Genomic DNA, 22,307 nt, shown 5'->3' on the forward strand with positions numbered 1-22,307 from the left:
GAGTTTACAATATTCCGGTCTATAGATGAAGACCTCACACTTAGGATGTGCCTTCTGGATTGCCACAGCATACTGCTTGAGAGCAATGCCTGCACCCAGATAGAACAAGAATGTAACTGCTTCCAGATCTCTTGCTCTGTGCTTGCTAGAGCTTGGGAAAACAATGAACTTCAGCTGAAAAATTGGCAGCTAATAGCTCAGACCATCTCCCTTTTCTGACCTATTTACTATGAAGACATTTTCTCCATTTTTCATTCTATCACATTTGCTCTGTTTAAAGAAATAAAACCATTAAACTAAGCATACATACACAGTGTTAATTAGCTACAGTATAAACACTGTTATAACCAAACCAGATATGCTTTTCTTCAGTTACATATCAGATACCTGCCTGTGCCATATGAATTCATATGAATTCATATTTCTTCAGATATTTAGCACATCACATCCTACTTTTTCCTTCCATGAACATGCCAAAAGGCTGATACTGTAGAAACAGCACACATCAATTCCCACGCTCTGCTTCTGGACCAAAAGGACCCCTCTGCAACCCAGTTAATGGGTGCAAAGGCAGCAGTTCTCACTAACTGGTCTTTTCTCTGATGGCACTTACTAATAACATGAATACTCACAGGGCTGCAGAACCACGCTGGAGATGAAGCACAACTGTAGGCACACAGCCAAGACGGTGCTGTTTTCAAAAACTTCGTGTCTACCCACATACAGTTAATGGTTCCTGGGACCATTCTCCATATGTAAAGGTCCCTTCTCTGTATGTAATGGCCCCTGGTTTGTGTTGTCTCCTCAGGAGCACGGAGACACTCATTGGGAGAGTGCTAGTTGGCAAAGACCAAAGACACAGCAGGGACCAGTTCAGTATTTTAATGCTATGGGTAATCAAGTTCCAGTGCAAAGTGACATTCCTTGGAAGTGTTTAATTTACTAGCACAGATCAAAGATAATTTTAAGAGAAACTTTAAGATTGTTGGGAGCCATTAAACTAGTAAATGTTAGGGACAGCTTACAATTATTGCAAATAGCTCATTAAGCTATGCTATGGTAAAACACAGTGTACAGACATCCCCACTAATTAAAATTTTCCACTACAAATCGCATGGAAGTTCAGATACTTCAATCTCCTTAGCTGCTATCCATGAAAGGTCTGAAAAAAGACTCTTATAGCCACATAGGAATCTGATATCCAAGACACAATTCAACACTTCTTACTCCTAATAAAGACAGAAATTGGGTAAAAGCGGCTGCTGCCCTCATCTCCACAACTGCTGGAGAGTGGTAAAAACCAGGAAATTTGGCTCTTCCAGCACGTTCAGATGGGGGGTCGGGAAAACTTGGCTCAGAGCTGCTTTGCAGCATAACTTTTTTGGCTCATGTTATATGCCAAGGGTGCACAAGTATCCATTAGTGGGAAATGAGATACCGAATGTTGTCAGCATTAAAAAAAAGCCTTCCAGACTACTCCAGCTAGATGATGTCTCTTAAAAACTAGCTATTAAAGCATCAACTTTTCAAATCCTCAGAATTTCTTCTCCTCTTTCGTGATGGGGGAAATTATCACTTTTCCTTCAGGGTTATTTGTACATAAAGCTTAAGGTTTTCACACATGGAACACGCTAGGAATCTGTTAGCAGTGGATGTGATAGTGAATGCCTATTTCAGTAAAGATCAAATATTTTTATGGTTGGCTCAGATGCCAACCAACTCTTCCTCCTGAAGCAAACACATTCTGACTTCTGAGAACAGATGTCACGGTTTAAGTTGCATTAAGCTGACGTTTGAACTCCACTTGACAGTGATTAAAGAAAAGGGGATTCCATGAAAAATATAAACATCCATTTCTCGTGCAACATTTAAAAACTTTTCTGTTACAGCAACTATCTAGAGCCCATTGGGAAGGTTGGTGGACACTGTTGTGCTTCCTGCTGCTTGGAATGATACCCAGAATCTGCAGTATGCCGTGTTTGGGATGTGCCTATCCATCCACCATCTTTAAGTGCACAACGTTAACCAAGAACTTGCAAACAGTGCCCCAACAAACTGAAATCTTTGCTGGTCAGTGAAAATCTGAAACTGAAATGGCCTTAATTGTGGGAAATTATACATGATCCAGAATAACAACCATTTCCTGAATGCAGCTGCAGGCAGCTCAAACTCTAAAACAGTTTTTTTCTTTTCCATTTTCCCTCATCCAGGACAAATACAGAGATCAGGCCCCATTTATACTAGCGGCATTTACACCATTCTGACAGCACAGTCTTGAGCCAGATGCAGGTATTTATTCATGTTCAGTGCAGACACTCTTGCATGTCTAGTAATGAGAGAGGTGTAATGCTCCAGAGCATAAACAAAAATGAAGCCCTTACATTCCTAACAATAAAGAAATTCTGAAGTTTTATTAACTAGATTGCAGAATATTATTTATAATATACCTAAGTATTCTCACAAAAGGAGGTCACATTTTTAAATGAAAATGGCATATTACCTTCTTAATGCCTTCCTTTCAGAATGCAGAGTGCAATGAACTAGTCTCAATTCATCTGCAAATCTCTTAACATCTTGGTATTACAAACGGGCTTGTCTTCTCCACAATGACACATTAAATGATTTATTTCATTTGCAATACACAAGAGCAAAGACACTATTGGTATTTTTCCCATCCAAGTGAAATAAAAGATATATTTCAACACATAATAAAATTATTGTACTTCAGCAAGACTTACCTGTCACTCCTAAGATATTCTTTTAAAAATACTGGCAAACACCAGTCATCTCTCCCAGATCTTATTTTTAACAATAAATCTTTTTTTTCTCTTTCCAGCTGAGCTATTTCCACTTTTGTCCCTTCATAATTCTGGAGAGCATCATTCAACAGAGGACAGTATTAGATTTCATGCCCGCCTGTGACAATGAATGCATCTAATTTTGTGCCCAGAGCAAATTTACCTGTTCGCTGAGCTGTATGACTTGAGTTTCCAAATCTTTATCTGATTTGGATGCTGAGCTGCTGGGTGCAGCTTTTTTTGCTGAAGATGGGCGAGAAGGTGTTGATCCTGGTTTAGAAGCTGGACTGGACTTAGCAGCACCTGCAAACCACAATAAATCAATAAATCAATCAATCAAGATTGATCTCTATGATAAATGCATTCCTATTAACCTGGTACTTCAAGAAAAGAATTCATTTTACAGCCAGCCATTCTCTCTCTTACTTCAAGGTGACAGTGGAGGAAGTTCTGGTGCTGCTATACCTTGGGAAAGGAAAAACCACATTTCCTAGCAGTCTGAGTTTGCTACTGAGAGTGAACAAACTCTAAAACCAAAATAAACAAACATCAAACTAAGAATATAGAGTTCCCTTAGCTCTGAGCAGCTTTCAGCTTCAAAATAACGTGCCATTAAGAGACCATTCTCCCAGCCCGTTACTTAGTGTATGCAGCTATCCCTCAAATTCCGTGGAGAAAGACACACCTGAAACAAACTCAGCTAAACTGCCTCTGTGCTTTCTTCATTCTCAAATGTAAACCATCCCTGAGAGAGGGGCATTGAGATTCAGACAGAGTACGAAGAATTAAACCCATTGGCAAACTCACAGTTGGCCACAGTGACCAAAAGATGAGTTTTGATCTGCTTAGGTTTTCCTATTTCTTTTTAATTACTTGCACTGCAAATCTGCAAGAATACGGAGCAACATCTTTACCAGCAAAAATGGCAACTAACAAGTGCATACAGATACTCTTTTTCCCAATGACTGTGGGACACAAATGCCCAAGCAGAGGAACAGTTGTGTGCAAGGCTTTGCAGTGCCTTCACAGGAACCTCACAGCCAGCTCCTCACGCCTTGCTCTGCCTCTCCATCTTTCGCCTCCTCGACGCTGGCTGTTTGATTTAGTCCCTCAGCCCAGTACGTGAGTGCCTGGCTCACAGCCGTCCCCCTTGCCTCAGCTCCCATAAGCACTGTACTCTGACTCAGCCTTTTCCTTATTCCCTCCAACCAGGAATAAATTTGAGATGTAGCGGACAGACATCTGGTACAGAAACTGGTTTGGTTAAGAAGACAGAACACAAACCCAGCCTCCCTCAGACCTATTTGATTTGATTTATGAAGCAGACGTGAATCAGAAGTCCTGCTCAGCAGCACCCATGTTTATCACTGTTTCCTACAAATAGCAAAGTACAGTTGTCCAGATGTGCTGACAGGCTCCAACCCATCCTCCACCATCAAATGATGTTGACTCTGAAGCTTGGGTCACACAAGAGACAGCCCTAATCCAGCAAGCACAGCTGAGCTCTGAGTTTGTTGCAGTTCACCAATTCCAGAGAAATTTGCAGCCACCTTCTACCACACACCTCCTAGCCAGCTGCTCCTCCCATACAATTACTTGATTTATGGCACACTACAAATTGTTCTAAGTTGTCATTTCCATGGTGTATCACCAGTGTCAGACAATGCTTTAATAAAGAAATTAATTGTAAAACAAATGTAGCACAAAAAGGCATTACTAGGAAGAAATTGCAAGGAGGCAGGGAGAGGGAGAGACACATCTTGTGGCGCTGTCCATATGACCAGACCGTGGAGGTCACAGTCTCACTGAGCTGAGAACTGTGACAGCAGTTCACAGGAGGAGCTGAAAAGCTATGGGAAAGGAGAGCAGCAATGGGTTATTTAATCAAGCTTGCTTAAGCTTTCCTGATTTAGTCACAGGCTTCCCTCTGTAACAGGCATCTCCTCCCACCCCAAAGGATAACTCTGTATTAACTGGGTCATGTAATGCCAACGGAACACAAACAACTTGATAATTCAGTTAACATGTAAACATTTCTGTGCGAGATGGCCATCCTCCTTTTCTATGCTCTTTTATATAAGGCAGATAAGAAAAGAAAAAGAAAAGTATGCTGGTGGGATTTTGTTGTGGGTTTTGTTTGTTTGTTGTTCTTGGGTTTTGTTTCTTTTAGAAATTGGTGACTCCAATAGCTTCCATGTCTAATTGTATACACAAACTCTTCTCTAGCAGATTTCAGCTACAGCACACAGATTCAATAAACTTGGGAAAATTCAGTGTTGTATATATGTCAGAAATAAAATGTTTTCACATTGTACTTAGATCAGCAAGGAATAAATCATCTGTGGAAAAACATTAAAAATGCCAAGATGTTTTGGTGCTATTTCTTTCTTTACGAAATTGCCTAAACTTTAGCACCCTGCCTTCAATGTTTTCTAGGTTCAGCCCATATTTTGACTAACTAAAAGTCAGCTGCTTCAGAGCAGGATTGCTAAGATGTTCTCAGAGCCAGAAAAATAATTTTCATTTGGATTAGCAGATAAACAGAAGAAAACTAATGTCAAATATGAATGAAAAACACACATGTGAAATAAAATCACTTTGACTCTAGCATTCTAGGTGGGTCGCAAGTTATTTCATGAGTATTTGTATCACACACAACTGCAACACTCACCTGTACAACACTTAAAATACAGTTTATGTATACTAAACCAAAGAATCGATTATTTATTTCTTACTGTGTTCTACACAGTTCAGGGGATCAACTGAAAAGTAAATGCTTAAAACAAGCTATAGCCCTTCAGATGTGAAACCTTGGCTGGTAAATGCAGCTCCCCCCTCTACCAACTACCCTTGTTCTCCAGTGCACACAAGCACTGGAGAAGCTGCTCAGCTCTTCTAGGGCAGCATCCCTTGGCCTGTCAGCTTTTCACCATTTCTCCCAGGGAGTCATGGTGCAAGACCTAAGCAACACGTGTTGTGCAGGACCGGCATATTGCTCCCTTTCATGCTCGATGGCCCTGTCAAGCGAGATAGTTCTTTGCAGACTGTGGTACTGATCACAGAAAGCCAAATCATCAAGTGCACACCTCTTTTTAACCATCAGAGACAGCTGAGGACAGAGCAGGCACAAACTTTTAATCCCCAGGTATTCTCTCTAATTTGCAGCTGAGGGGCCCTCCCAGAGAGTGCAGAGCAAACCCACATTCCCACTCTGCCTGCAGACAGCGAGGGCTGGATAGCACCAATACACTACATTGTACTCTGCCCTCCTTTGAAAACAACAAAGCCTTTTGGATTTCTACAGCAAAGTGTTACTGAGCTTTATGACGTCCAGACAAGTCAAAAGAAATCCACTTTTGCTCTGCTGCTCAGGATCTTAAATGAACAGGATATTCCAATTTCAGTCACACAGATAAAGACCGGCTAAGTAGATACTTGATGGTATCAGCGACAGCTGGACAGAACTTAATTGCAACAGAGAATGCTTACGGATTTCTAATTTAAAATTTCCTGGAGGGAAAAAAAAGCTTTACTGCACATTTATTCTGAAACATCAGTTTTAGAATCAGCTCAGAGGTAAGCCTCCCATTCTAGTTAAAGCTTAATTTCATATAAGAATTAAAGGATGCGGGCTGGTAGAGTAGTGCTAAGTACTTGCCACAGCCAGATATCTAAACAAGAGATGAAAGATCTTGGTAGATCTTTCTTAATGACTTGCTGTTGAGCAATGGTTTTGCAGTCAATTAGTGCAATCATGGAATAGTTTCTAATGCATTGCTCAGAGGGACTATATAATCCAAGCAGTTTAAATTCTTTCCAACATCATATCTTCTATGACAATATTTATATATAACCCACTTAAATATTCTGAGGAAGTACAAATTTTTATACAGATATTTTATTTAAAAAATATCCAATAACCAGCTCTTTTCACTGACCAGTGAAAGAACTGCATTGTAATCAGCACCATAAATGTTTCCCACTACCAACTCCTTTTCAAGCTTACTGCTGATGTTCAAGAAGAAATGCCAAGCCCTGCCCTGGAGAGGAATCACCCCTTGACCCAGAACATCCTGGCAGCCAACAGACTGGAAAGCAACTTGGGCAGAAAAGGATTTGGGCATCCTGGTGGGCACTAAATTGAGCATAAACCAGCAAGGTACCCTTGCAGCAAGGAAGGCCAACAGCCTCCTGGGCTGCATTGGGAAGAGCATTGCCAGCAGGCTAATTCTCCCTCTTCACTCAGCACTGCTGATGCACATCAAGAGTGCTGGGTTCAGTTGAGGTCTCCCCAGTACAGGACAGACATGGATGAACCAGAGGCAGTCCAACAAAGGCCCACAAAGATGATAAGGGACTGGAGTGCCTCACATATGAGGAAAGTCAGAGAGCTGGGACTGTTCAGCCTGGAGAAGAGAAGCTTCAGGGGGATCCTATCTATGCTTGGAGAGAGAGTGCAAAGAAGATGGAAACACTTCAGTGTTCCTTTCAGTTGGTCCCCAAAGGACAGGAGGCAATGGGCTCAAAACGAAATACAAGAAATTCCACTTAAACATAAGAAGAAACTTCTTCACTCTGAGGGCTATCAAATACTGGCACAAGCTACGCAGAGAGACCAGGGGCTTTCCAACCCTGGAGATACTCAAAATGCATCTGGATACGGTCTTGGGCAACCAGCTCTAGGTGACTCTGCTTTCAGCAGAGGGGTTTGACTGGATGATCTCAGAGGTGTCTTCCCACCTTCACTGTTCTGTGAGAACTTCTGTGACAGCATGCTCTGATTTTAGGTCAAAGCAGAGTTCAAACTACAATTTTTTTCTAAACAGTATCGCAGTTGCTTCAATTAGCACCTGGATAACTTATTTGTATCTGCCCATATAACACTAGCAGAGATGAGAAAAGTAAATTCACAGCTGAAAGACAAATTATTTTGTTCTTGTACTCAAATTTAAGTTAAAATTAACCAGCTTTGAAATGCATTACAGATTTCTATCTGTGGTACTCCAGAAACAATTACTAGTATGTATCCCCTGCAGTTTTAGCTTCACTATTCTTTCTGCTAAAGACCTGTTTTACAAACAGATGTCAACTTCTGCAATTTAAAACAGTGGATGCTGGCACTGTGCAGGGTTTGGGTACAACAAAGTTAGGCTGCACATTCCAGGTCTCTCTGCATCACAAGTGCAGTCTTGCAGTCAAGAAACCTACTTGAACGTTTAGGCAGAAATCCTCCTTGAAGCTATGTGAGTAATTAATACGCTGTAAAATATTTATGTAAAATTTTGAAGAGAACATGCATGAATACAGCGTGGATGTGCATGCGGACAGTGTGGAAAGCAATGGAAGCCCTGAGCAAGCACAAGACTTGGCTGAGACCACACGAGTACTGCTCCAGTGGAATTTAGGAGTCACTTGCAGACTATTTTAGTCAAATTAAAGGATTTCATAAAGTGAATATTCCTGACTCATGCCACAGGAGAAAAATCAAACCCAACAAGAGGCCACAGAGCTAGTAATTTCTTCACAAGCAAAAGAAAAACTCTCCACCCGCTTAAACCAAATGAGTGAGAACAGCAGATGAATTAATATTCACACATGTTTATTATTGCAGCTACACCAGGATGCAAGACACTGCTCAATTTAGGGATGCTTACTGGCATAAGGGATGACAAATGATGCTTAATAGGAATTAAACGATCTCAGATAAAATCTGACTTGATTTTCCGAATCCCAACACTCTGTGGTGCAGCTGCCTAATTATTTTGTGGTACTACCTTCCCTTGGGTGGCAGGACCCTTCTGTCCCCTCAGCTCTCCAAATCTCCACTGCCACTGACTACACTACAGCCTCTACATTGATCCTCATTGGCAGACAGCTGGCAAAGAGAAATGTGTATGATTACTTGAAACTTTTACAATTTCAACAGAACTATCCAAGGAAGAACATACAAGGGAGTCTACGTGTCGGATGAAAAAGTTTTGCTGATGGCATGACTCCCTTGGTTTGTCTTTAATATAAGATTTGATAGATGGGAACTAACCAAAGGGTCTTCCCCATCATAAATGAAGACTTTACTCTAGGTTTAAAATAACCAACATTTTAAAGGTAACTACTAATTGTTATCAACTGGAACCCCTATTTTTCTCTAGAAACATCTTCAAGCATGCAAGCATTCATCTGCAGTGGATGAAACCATTCCACATAGCCTAAAAGGAGTAATAACAATTTAAAATTTGAAATGCTCTTAAAAACCTGCATTTTCTAAAATCCCACTGTCTGCTTAGCTACACGGAAAAAGCAGTCTCAAAATGAAAATCTGAAGTAAAATCTGCAAAGAAATGCATATTGAAAAATGAAAGATCATGCAAAAATTTGAGCAACATAAACACTCAAACCATACCCACAGTACACTGAAAATTAAGAGCCTTTTCACCACTGCTTTTCCAAACACAATCATCTTTTTAGAAAAAAGGCCCTAGATCCTGCACTGCAAGCAGCATTGCCTTGTGGTCTAAATTCTCGAGCTCAGTGGGTTTAAAAATTAAATTCTCCTCATGCTGGCAGGGGAGGTGTGTCTGTATTACAGCTGAGACACTTTACCTCCCAGACCATCACTGTCACAGCACACGCTGTTCCCATGAGTCAGTACAATTCCTTGGCCTGTATGAACTAGGCATAAGAAGGTTTTCAGTTTGTCGCCCTACAGCTCAGCCACACTGTCCTGGAGCACCCCACCACTGCGGGCAGAGGTTGCCATCACCAACACCAACTGCCTGACACCTGGGGAAAAGGTAGAAAGTCTTGGTGGAAAGCAAAATTAAAAAAAAAAAAAAAAAAAAGAGCATTAGGAGTTCTCTAGTCTCCCAGGAGTCCTAATTGTATCACCAGCTACTAAAATAAAGACTGGTTTTGTTGAGTATTTTTATCCCTCAAAATTAATTTCCAGCATATCTGCCACAGCAGGATATACTGTTTCCCTAAAGAAAATCATTATTTTCTTGTGCAATTGGCTCTTCGATGGCACATTATATATAAAGCATTCATGCACAAACAGTTCATTCTGCCCTGGTTATTTTCCCTGTCATAGTGTGAGTATTTTTAGCCCTCATGTGATCCTCCAGTATTTTCCAGCTCTGCTTTAGTCATCCTGCTCTCACTGAATATTTCAAACTAAAAAAAATCTAACAGCTTTTAGATCTAAGAACCTCTCACATTTTTAGCTTACATGTAAATAATTAATTTTATTAAGCTGTCTTTTACACGTGTATTTTTGACACCCCATACCCACACACAAAAGAGCGCTCCATGGAGATCTGCTCTGACATACAGGAATACTTACATAAGACACTAAGCTAAAATCCTGATAACCTGATCAGTATTTTCAATTTTGACCAGATGAGGCTTTTTCCGCTATTTCCCGCAGGGAGCATTAGAACTGGCACAAACAACAGTGCCCTAATATTTTAATCCTGTACCATAATTTTGACTGTACATCTGTAGGCTGTTTACCACTGCATTAGAGAAGAGCGGAGGCTGCTGGAGATCGAAAGTCGGCTCAGGGCTGGCAGATGGCATTATATCTCAAAGCAGCTGTGGTGCTGCTGGCAGAGAGCCTACAGCAGTGCTCTGTGCTGCTGGCTCTGCTCCTTGAAGGAGGAAAACACCCTAATTCCCCCAGCAGGGAGCTGCATTTACCTGGTGAATCCTTGCTGCTCTTATTCTTTCTAGAAGCAGACTTCTACACATTACCAAACCCCTCCACCCACGGTACCACTGTCAGCTTGGCCACAAATCTGCTCTGTCTGATGGAAGGGACGAGGCAACACGAGGGTGGCACAGCAGATTAGTTGTAGGGACCTATTTATGCTTCCATTTCCGAGCTGCATTATCCTTGACCTGCGCTAACTCCCCAGTAGGATCACCTTTGGAAGAGGAAGGGCTACGGCTGCTGGCCTACTCCTGATTAAGACAATCCCCAGTGCATTTTCAGATTTCTCAAGTTTTGCCTTGTTTTAAAAGCATTTTTTTTTCAAATTAAATAAAGACCACACTCTGCATTTGTGGAGATACAGGTAAATATCCACGTACAGGTACAGAAAGCAACTACCTGATACCATGGGGTCCTGTCAAGCCTTAGTGCCTACTAAATACCAAAAATAATTTTAACTCATGCCAGTACCTTTTTGAGTAAGTTTTCAGAGCAGTCTTTAGGGATTTGACCACTTACTAACTGAAAGACATATCTTAGTCTACCCCTGAAAATACAGTGTTAGAACACACTGTCATAAAGCAGCTATAAAGAGTTAACAAGATCAGCATCTCTTAAATCACTCAAATTGAAAAGTTGGTCAAAGGGCACTGGAAGAGTTATTATGTGAAACAACAGGAATCATCTGAAATGCATATAAAATATTACTAGTAGCTAAATAATTATTCCTTTAGAAATGTATACATTTGATCAATTTACAATATTTTAAAGTCTGCCAAACCCCAAAATACATTATGAATGAGTACCCACATATCTACTCGCTCTTGACACCAAACAACAGATGCATACATTTAGGCATGTCTACTACACACTGTTTAAAAACTTTTGGATTATGCTGAAAGATCTTCTGGGCTATTTTCTCTCACTATTGCTTCATTTTGTTTTGCTAATGAACTGAAACAAGGCAGTACTAAGACTTCAAAGCTTCCGTGTTAATATAGAGCAAATCACACAAATTAAAAATGACACCAAGCTGTGTGCTGTGGTCAACACACTGGAGGAAAGGGATGCCACCCAGAAGGACCTTGACAGGCTCGAGAAGTGGGCCCATGTGAACCTTATGAAATTCAACAAGGCCAAGTGTAACGTCCTACACCTGGGCTGGAGCAATCCCAAGTAAAAATACAGGCTGGTTAGGGAAGGGATTAAGAGCAGCGCTGAGGAGAAGGACTTGGGGGTGTGGGACGATGAGAAGCTCAACATGACCCAATAATGTGTGCTTGCAGCCCAGAAAGCCAACTGCGTCCCCGGTTGCATATTATGGCTCTTATAAGAACTGTAAAGAATACTCCTTGTGCATGAGCGCAAGACGGAGGTACAGAAGCGCATTTTTCATGATTTTCCAACTACCCAGAACTTGCTCCCACATCATTCCAATTTACTCTGAAACGGCCTGACATGAGGCACACACAAGTTGGCAGATGCATACAGAACTCCTCCCATTGTGTTCTCTGTCAACAGGCACCCAGTAAAGGCTCTCATCCTGTCAAACAACCAGGTCACCTGATGCAGCGAGGTGAGGCACAAAAGCACAATACATCAGTGAAATGAAAATGCGCTCACCCAGAAATCAGGAAACCTATGAATGACTGACACCTAAATGAATTAGTCCTGTTCCGAAACACAAGCAGCAAGAAAAGCTGGAACTCTCATTTCACTCAGCATTATGTAGTGTCTATACCCCCCCCCTCAGCTCAGAAATTAAACTAGTGTCCTCCCTCTCACACGTCTGGACAATATGGAAAATAATAATGAAGGAATCTTTCCATGAAGAAGCTAACTCTCACAGACATAGGATCTTACCTAAACTCATCACACTATCTCAGTTGTCCTACTCCATACAAAGGCTGGGAAGGCACGGGACATGCTCTTCAGTACAACCAACAACGCAACACAACACTGCATTATCCTCCATATCAGCTGGCTGGTTCCACTCCAGTAGTTATTCAATTTCTGTAGGATTGTCACCTCCACAGCTTTAATTTGGATGACATATTTGTGACAACAACATATTTGGTAAAAACAGACCATCTGTACAAAGAATTAACAAGTCTGTGTTGAATAAAAGTGTCTTTTCCAATTTCTCAACTGGACAACATCTTGACGTTAGCACTTGGGTTTTGCTTTCAAAGGGAGTGCAAGACATTACATGGGAAATTAGAATGTGCCAGGCCCTGAAATTCAGAGGTTCAGGCACAAGATGGTGCAAAACAAAGATGTAAACAAGCTTTAGAAGTTCAGAGCAGCACTGGCCTGCTATTAGGTGCTCCATTTCCTGGAAGCACTAATGAGATAAAGGCAGCTGGCCAAGAATGCCCCACTTTGACGTCAGGAGTGATCAGAGCAGAACACTGAAATCTGGGTATGATTCCAGAGCATAAGCCAAACTAAAACTGAGGGTGCCTCACACCCGCCCCTTCCCTTTGCCACTGGTGCATATCCAAGCCCATGAGAAGGCAGGTCACAGATTTAAAACCAACTAAATATTAATCCTTATTTGAGGAATGGGTTAGTATAAATCCAGGACAAACCAATAAAGGAATTAAGTGTGTGTGCATGTGTGTTTCTGCACGCACAAACCTGTGTGCACATAGACCATCAACCCCAGTAACACTTGTTCAGTGACTTTTTTTTTTTTTTTAATATTAGCTGCTCTCCTGTTCACTTAGTTCACTCAGTTAGCAAAAATGGCACCTGCTTAGTCCTTAGTCATACCAATATTACATAGACACCAAAGATCAGGTTTAGTCCTTTAGCCTGTTCCAGGAGCACTGTTGTGGTTTAAGCCCAGTAGGCAGCTGAGCCCCTACAGCTGCTCTATCACTGTCCCCTGCAGTGAGACTGGGGAGCGAATCAGAAGGGCAAAAGTGAGAAAATTCATGGGTTGAGATAAAGACAGTTTAACAGGTAAAGCAAAAGCCATGCAAACAATTCATTCACTATGTCCCATGGGCAGGCAGGAACTAAGCCATCTCCAGGAATGCCACACTCCATCACCCATAGTGGTGACTTGGCAGGAAAAATGGTGTAACTCCAAACATCCCTCCCCACTTTTCTCCTTCTTCCTCCAGTTTTTCTTGCTGAGCATGATGCCATGTGGAATGGATTATCCATTTGGTCTGTTGGGGTCAGCTGTCCTGGTTCTGTCCCTTTCAAATTTCTTGTGCACCGCCTGCCTGCTTGCTAGCAAGGCAGTGTGAGAAACTGAAAAGGCCTTGAAACTGTAAATACTGATCAGCAATAATTAAACATCCAAGTCTTATCAATCCAAAGCTTAGCACCATACAATCTCCTATGAAGAGAGTGATCTCTATCCTAGAAAAACCCAGTAAAAACACAAAAAGTTAGAAGACTGAGGTATCTTTGAGAAGGAGCAACAGTTGTACTTTGTTCAGTTAAGAGGACTAGCATACCCAACAATAAAGACACATAAAACCAGAAATAAATAATTTTTTTTCTTCTGGTCAGCCCTTAAGATTTGGAAACATTTTACTCCCCACAAAAATTAAAAAATAAATCAGCCTGTGTTAGCAATTTCCTGTAAAAGTGGAGGTGTGAAAGACAAACACACTCCATTTAATGTTCTTGAATACACTTACACATACCACATTCAGCAACAAGATGGTTAAATGCCTTTGTCATTACTACAGTCCACATCATTTACATCAAGGTGTTCAGTGGAGGAGGCCTTACGCACAATCAGGCTGGGTCAAACTGGAGTGCCCAAAAAGTTAACTTTCTGACGCGTCAAGATGCTAAGCCAAAAACAATGCGAGGCAGAAAGAATGGCCCAGCCCACACATTTTTAACTAGTACTTATGTAAAGTAGACCACAGCTTACAATTGTCTTCAGAGACAGAAATGGAATTCTTTAAAATGTAAAATACCTGCAGTTGGAGAGTTTGCATGGTGAGACTTTTTGGGCAGGTTGAAGATCTGTTCACCAGGATCTGGTGGGGGAAGAGCATCTTGGCCTTGTCGAGCTTCCACAGGATCATACTCCTTCCCATCATAGTTAGCATCAAAGAACTTCTTAAACCACTGAATGAAATCTAAGTTGTCTTGGAAGCGCCCTTTGACCAGTTTTTCCACGGGAATTACCTGAAAGGTAGAATAAAGGTTCCAATAATCTGTCACTGCCATTTTAAAACATAAACATTACATATATACACTAATTTGAAAAAAATCTACTAATTACATCAGCAAATATTCCTCTGCCATTGTTTCATTCCTAAAAGAAATGGAATTGTGGTCAACTTGCAAGTGCTTGTAAAAAATGAAAACAAAATAAAACAGGCTCTGAAGTAGTTATACAGTAGGTGTATGTAAGCCTTTGTAACTGCTGTTCCGCTCCCTTCTGATTGCAGTGACAGTCATAATGAATGACATTGTTCAGGGAGTAACACTATATTCAGCCAGCTAGGGATTTCTGGTTTTAATGGACATGCTACAGTTGGACATACTAAAAATGAACAATTCTGCAAAAAGTACAGTCAGGAGTTTCCTGCTCTCTGTCCTACTGTTTGAACTACAAACCCCAGAAGCTTTTCCAAGACATGGTAAAGTTGAAACCAACCTACACTTTGGTAGCACATGTTCATCATCTGAACTAACCCTGAGGTTTTAACCTTGTAATTTCTTTCCATTCCACACACAGCTATACATAGAACAGTTTGTGGACATGCAGAAGTTCACTAAAATGTCTATAAAGTTCTAGTAGAACAATGGAAAGACTATGAGTATATCTCCATATCCATATCTTGCAAATTTTTCACAGACACGAAACCTCCAAAAGGTGTCTTTGGCCAATATTACAGTACTCAAGGTTCCCAGATGCTGTGGGCAGAAAAGGACTACAACTGCAGGAGAGCTGCCCTGCTTTGCTTAATTCATGCAGCTGAATAAAGAGCCGAGTCAGATGGATATTAATGCCTCTTGAATGCATTCAATTTTCAGCTGGAAAAGACTACCTAAACCCTTTGCAGTTTTCATTTCTTCTTCAAGGTTAAGCCAACTGTACAGCATTTTACAAATCTACAAGAATTAACACAGCATTTTGCATGTCTTTCCATGTTGTTCCATTTGTATCTTAATTTCGCATTGAGAAGATATAGTTGTTTGCTCCCCACAGAAAAACCGACAATGTTCAATACATTAGACTTCCCAATGTTTCACTAGCAAATCACACTGTAAATAGAAGCATCCGTAACATTTCATGAAACAAGGGTTTTCCAGTGCTTTATAAAAGTCTTAAGGGACTTTCTATTAAGACTGTTTAAAGTTCAGAATAAGGCAACACTAAATGCCAGACCAGAATCTTAGAAGGGTATTCAGGTAGTGCATCAGTGTAGAACTGTAAGAATGACAACATAACTTCCATTATCTGTTTTCATCAACACAGTAATTTATACTGGTGAGTCTATCAAACTCTCACATTCAAGCATAAACCAAATACCGTATGGTTTATGGTTGAACATACCCATTTTCTCAGAGACTTCCATTTTTAACAAGATCACATGTGTTGCCCAACCTATTAAATCACTGGGTAAATTATTCCAGCTTTTGAATAATTTGAATTCCTTAAACTCTGCTTTGGACACGAAACATGGAATACTTACAAGAACAGCATATTTCTAAGTTACTTTGTTGGAAATTCAGGTCACTGGTAATTTTACTGTATCTAAAAATTAAGATTCGCTGATGAAAGGAATTTCCAACACATGGTGTTTCAGCAAAAGGGTCTTTGATATTAAGATATAATGAGTTAGGTTGCACAATTCCTCAGCAGAAATATGGACTCAATTTTCAATTTGTACCTAAATGGAGCATGCCCAACTTCTTTTTCATGGCTAAACATCCTTTTGAGAAGATGAAAGGTCAAGGATGTCTTCACATATAGCTTGTAACTCCAGAAAATGTTGAAAAAATGGACTTTCAAGTATTTTGAAGCTTGTTTCCCCTATTAATTTTATCCAATTTATAGAACTTTTGAAACATGTAGTGATTGAAATACAAATACGGAATGCCTACCTTATCCACATTCATTCTTTTAAATGATGCCTGCAGAAGTTTGAAGTTGTGAATGTACTCATGCTCCAGCTTTGCTTGAAACTTTACTTTCTTCAAGCTAATGCACCCTGGGAACAACATGTCCATGAACTGGCAGTAAGCTGCTCCTACAACAAGAGAATGCATTGACGTTAATCCAGATGCACCCAGCTAAGACCAAATGGTGTTTAATGTCATTAGCAGAAAGCATGAGCAGAAAGCAACAGTGCTGAAAGGTCCCTGATGTAATTCAACCTAACACTATGCACCCAAGACCTCCTTATCTAATGTATATCGAGCAGTGTGACATATTAAAGTGGTTTTTTTCCATTCAATCTGAACACATGATGCCCTGTTGTGTAGCATCTGAGGAATCACCATGACTAACACAAAGTAAAATGGATGTTCTTGTGAGTCCCTATACACAGCAGGAGCGTCCATACAATGAGAAGACACAGTGAAAATGAGAATCTCTTAATAAGCTTCCTCAGTCCTCACAGTCCCCTGAATTCACACAAGCCAAGGTCATCTTTCTTCTGGCACTTGTAGTCAAATGCCAACCAAGTCCAAGGCAATCATTTAAGATTATATCAAACCATGATTTAAAAAATATTAACTGCAAAGTTCCAGGTTGTTAAAACATACTAGCCAGTTGCCACCCCTCTAAAACGAATACCCCTACTGATTTTCATCCCCTGAGATAAGCATTTAAATAAGCTGACTTTAACATAGCCCACCCATAGATTTCAAAGCTGGGCTGCCAGCTTTAGCTCTCACTCAAAACAGTAAGGTTTCTAAGTTCAACTTTGAGAATGCTCTCAACTCACATACTAGAGGGTAGGGGTGTGTATGTATAATCAAACCTGCACACAGCAGCAAGTATATGGAAAAATTTCTAACCAGCATACTGAGTATAGCTAATAAAGACAGCATTTCTTGTATACAGGGTGCTTCCTCCTACAGCATCTTGCTACTGTCATTTGCTAAGTAAGTCTTTAATGTTGACACACTCCAATGTTTAGAAATCAAGGATGAAAATGTTTGAGGAAATCAGAGGAAAAACAATTTCTGTTCTTCTTCAGAAGAGTTTTCTACAAAATGCTTTATACTCAGCAAAGATTCAGGGAGGTCCACTTCTGGAGCAGAGGGCTGTAGAGGATCCAGCTCTTGTGCTTGAGCATACAGGGCAGGGAAGTGATTGCCCCATTACCCCTGACAAGTTCAATTTCACTTCCACAAAAAGGACTGTTGTGCATTTAGTGCAGATCAGTTTTGACAAACAAGTGTCCAGATCTCACTTAACGGTTCAGCCCAGTATCAACAATGACTTTTATCAAAAAACAATTCTGAGTGCTCACACAGAAACCAAATTAACAAAGCAGACACCTGGCTTGCCCAGTTTTACAGGAGAGCCAACAATAACTTGAACTTTCAGTCATTTTTCTCCACTATGCATACGTTTTGACAGGACCAACTTTACGCATGAGATAGTTCTCATTCTCTGTATTCAGTCAGCCATCATATGAAGAGTTACAGAGCTCACAACTTCCCAAAGAGAAGCAGAGTTTTAAGAGTAGGGTCCAAAAATGTTCTCAAAAATACCGATACAAATTTTGCTAAGGGACTTACCAAGATCAAGCTTTAGTGCTGAAAACCACAGCCATTAAAAAAAAAAAAAATCTCTTCACATTGCCTAGGTTTTTGGGGAAAATGGTTATTAAAAAATCTGATTTTCCAAGGACACCTTGTGCTTAGCTGTTTGCAGTGGTCCTGATATGATTAGTAATCAAAGTAAAATATTCCCCAAAGGAAAATGAGCCTTCCGGCAAGTTACAAGCATCAGACAATAAATTTGCATCTTCTTATTGAAAACTATATAAACACAATTATTAATTCAAAACTCATCCTTAGCAAGAGAACTGGTAAATATATGGCAATGGAAAAATTACATTACAATTAAAAGCACAGATATACAGATAAAGCATGGCTCAATTACACTTATTACTGTTTAATTTAATGCAAAAGGATTATTATGCAATCATTTAATGTTATAAATTGAATTTGTTCCTAACTCTGTACTTTCATCCTCCCCATACCCCAATTATAAGCTTTACTCTGATATCTAAGTAATTGCCTGGAGGCCTTAAAAATGCACTGCACAACCTTTCATCTAGATCCTTTTAGAAAACTAGAAGCCCAAAGTGTTCACATGAGATTTTTCTCCTTCTGCTGGTAATGCAAATTCCTTCTGCATGCCTTTAGATAGTCTCTCCAGTTACGGTATTTCCTTGTGTTTTCTTCCCATCATGCTGGCAGTTGCTTCTGTGCCTTTGCCAGCCAGGAGGTGGTCCTGGGTCTGCACAACACTCGAGGGCAGAAAACACTGGACTGCATCCACATGGCAACACAGACCTGTTCTCTGACACAACACTGCAGCTGGCTGCTGGGCTGTTTCCCCAACAGGAGGATTTTATTACATTGGCAAACACAATTCATTAAAACGCTCCTTCCTGAAGAGCAGAGGCAACACACCAACGCGGACTGAACTAAACACTAAACTACAAAGAGAGGAAATTCTTCGTGACTCCAAAAAGGCAGAGACCTGCCTACCACAGCAACAGGAGAAAGTAAAATATCGTTACAGTCAGCTGGGACTACCTGATTTTGGGCATGGAGGTTATGTACGTATTTAATATTATATAGGTATTTATTTATAATTAAAATTTTACTCCCTAAAGCTTGTAGCTGTCAGATTGCATTTAAATGGGAAACATCAGCACAACAGAATGGGGACGCTACTTTCTACACTGCCCATGGCTGAGATTTCCTTGAGGCAGCAGAAAGAACAGCCCTACTTAAGTGATGCAAGATTGCAAGGTATTTACCTTACAGACAGAGTGTATATGTGTAGCCCTCTGCATATGGGACACCACCTCAGGCCTATCCAATTTACTGTACAACTGATGTTTCAAGGCAGGTGCCTGAGAAAAGAATATTTGCAATGGAATACAAAGAAAATTACAGTAGAGACATTATGGCTTGTGACATACCTCTTGCATAATTTATACAAACAAAAGGATTATCCTACTATATCCATTCAATATTAAAAAACTTCCCTACATTTTCTGGAAAAAAAACCAAAAAAAAAACAACCCAAACCACCACCCCCCAAAAAAACCCCAAACCCAAAACCCCTAAACCTTAGCAAATCTGTACAGAGAAGTTGAAAACACATTACCTGCCCAGAATGGCTCTCGCAATAAATCTATCTCTAAGACCAAAAAACTTTTATATGCATGAACATGCATGTACATACAAACAGGAATAATTTGACATCTACTCAAATGAAAGATGAAAACTACAGCTGGAGGCACTGCAGAAAAGGGATCAACAGTAAAAACCTATTATCCATTATTAGCTAACAAGCAATTTAGAATCACTGGCTAAAAGTCCTTTTGCGTTTTGATCTAGAATACTGATGCAGCCATTAGTTACAGAAGATATTCACAGGCCAGACCAAAACAAGCCTGCAAACACCGCTGTGCTGAAATCCGCCCCCAAGCAGTCACTATTTTTAGCCCCATTAGTGAGCAGAAAGAGCCCAGCAGCATCACAGGCTTTGCAGGTGTTTGCAGGGCATCCCCGGCTCTGGGCAGAGCAGGCAGCAAGTGGAGGGAGGGGACGGTATCCAGGCAGCTGCCAGAGGAGGTGAAGGGATGCTGGGGGAGAATTCAGACACAAAAGAACAAACTGAGAATTGCAAAGGTGGTTATTTAAAGCTATTAAACTTCAAGAATTTTGCCACATACAGTGGTAAAGCTGAAAATTACTAACAAGTCTATAAAAGCAGAATATTTTACAGCATTTTCAGAGTTGTAGATAATCTTTCACCAGTCCCTTGCAGTAAGTAATGCTGAACTAATTTTAGCTTTTGTCCTATACTTCTTTTTCCCTGCTTTTATGTTACTTTCCCAGACTGTCCACACTGGCTTAATATGCTCTGAAGCACATGCACTCTACATCATTATAGATTTTTGATTTTTCTCCTCTCTCCTCAACCATCTGGAGGTTGATGAATCCATAAATGAAAGAAGTATTTTCTTGATAATTAAAAATACTTCTGCTTCTGACTATTTAAAGAAAAAAGAAATTAAAGGAGGTAACAATGAAGACAGGAGAATCCTATCTGCGACAAATTTTTACTGCTCAGTAAACCTCTGATCTGAAACCAAGATTACATCCTTGATTTTCTTTAGCATTGATGTTTATATATTTATAAATGAAAAAATTATTTGCAAACTAACTGCTTTTAATATACTATAGTTAGAACTTATTATGCTAATAAATATTTAGTAGAAACAATATAATATAAGCTTAGGTATTGCCAATACGTGTGTGCCCTATGCAAGTTAGGCCAATCCTTCACATCTAATGTGAAAAAACTATGTCCCTCCCAGCTCTTCCCTGCAGTGTGTTGGAGCAAGATCCCAGAAAGTCATATAAAACCACACCAGCCAATACGGAACTCAAAGGGCTCATGAAAAGACAGGGCCTGGCTGGGGCAGGGGTGGGGCTGCTTTATTTTAATTCTGATACTGCAATCACAGCAAATAGAGCTAAGTTCTACGCTAAAAATTTGGTATAAGTGCTTATTATGAATTTTGTTCTAAAATTACATACAATTCAAGTTTAAACCTTTTAACCAGGCCTAAGTTTGATTTTTTTTATACTCAGTTTTTAAAAAATCCCATTTGGGAAAAAGGCTGACAGTACCTTTTTCTGTAATTCATTTTGTTTGTTCATTTGCTTTAATGAAATATTTTTCAGGTACTGTAAAACATACATCCAGTCATGTTAGATACAAATCCCTTCAAATTATTCATTCCCTCCAAAGCTACAACCACCTGACCACGCATTTGGAAAATACGGGATGATTTGTATGTGTATTACTCATCAGTACTTCAGTTCACTATGGCTGCTAACGCTGATGGGAAACTGCACACGCCCCGTATTTTTGTTGCTGAGACAACAACAACAACAATAAAAAAAAAGGCTGTGACTTGCAAGGAGCACACCTGACCTACTAGTTTTGATAAGAAAGGGGGAAAAAAACCCCACGAATGCCAGCAACCACTGTTTACAGTACAGCAGCAGTTAGGCTTGTCTTCTACCTCAGGCTTTCTAGAATTGCTTCCTTGGGAGTGACATTAAGGCAAGCACATAGCAGGAGGTTTCTGACTTATAAGATTTTCCTTTAGATTCCAAATATGGGTGTTCTGTTATGCCACACAAAGTTTTTTTTAAAAGAATGGGCAATGAAGGTTGTGAAGGGTCTGCAGCACAACTCTTATGAAGATACTGAGGCTGAGGGAGCTGGGGTTGTTTAGCCTGGAGAAAAGGAGGCTCAGAGGGGACCTCGTTGCCCTGTACAACTACTTGAAAGGAGACTGTAGCAAGGTGGGGGTCAGTGTCCTTTCCCACATAATAGGACAAAAGGAAACAGCCTCAAGTTATGGTAGAGGAGGTTTAGATTAGATATTAGAAAAAATTTCTTCACAGAAAGGGCAGTAAAGCATTGGAACAAGCTTCCCAGGAAAGCAGTGGAGTCATCATCCCTGGAGGTATTAAAAAAACGTGCAGATGTGGCTCTTAGTGACATGGTTTAGTAGTGGACTTGCAGGGCTGGGTTAGCT

The 22,307-nt window shown here is 40.3% G+C and overlaps 1 protein-coding gene across 2 annotated transcripts in view; it reads right to left on the reverse strand.

The window, feature by feature from the left end:
* Nucleotides 1–22,307, reverse strand: part of MAPRE2 (microtubule associated protein RP/EB family member 2) — a 59,607-nt gene that overhangs the window by 9,707 nt on the left and 27,593 nt on the right. For both annotated transcript variants that reach the window (XM_027713940.2, XM_027713957.2), the window contains 3 exons: nt 16,597–16,742; nt 14,454–14,667; nt 2,962–3,101 (listed from right to left, as the gene is read on the reverse strand). In XM_027713940.2, the coding sequence (XP_027569741.1) occupies nt 2,962–3,101; nt 14,454–14,667; nt 16,597–16,742 (500 nt within the window). The remainder of the gene's footprint in view (nt 1–2,961; nt 3,102–14,453; nt 14,668–16,596; nt 16,743–22,307) is intronic.

Source organism: Pipra filicauda, unplaced genomic scaffold (genome assembly GCF_003945595.2).
Source record: "Pipra filicauda isolate LSUMZ 115617 unplaced genomic scaffold, ASM394559v2 scaffold175_size1500280_pilon, whole genome shotgun sequence".
In the NCBI taxonomy this organism is placed as follows: Eukaryota; Metazoa; Chordata; class Aves; order Passeriformes; family Pipridae; genus Pipra; species Pipra filicauda.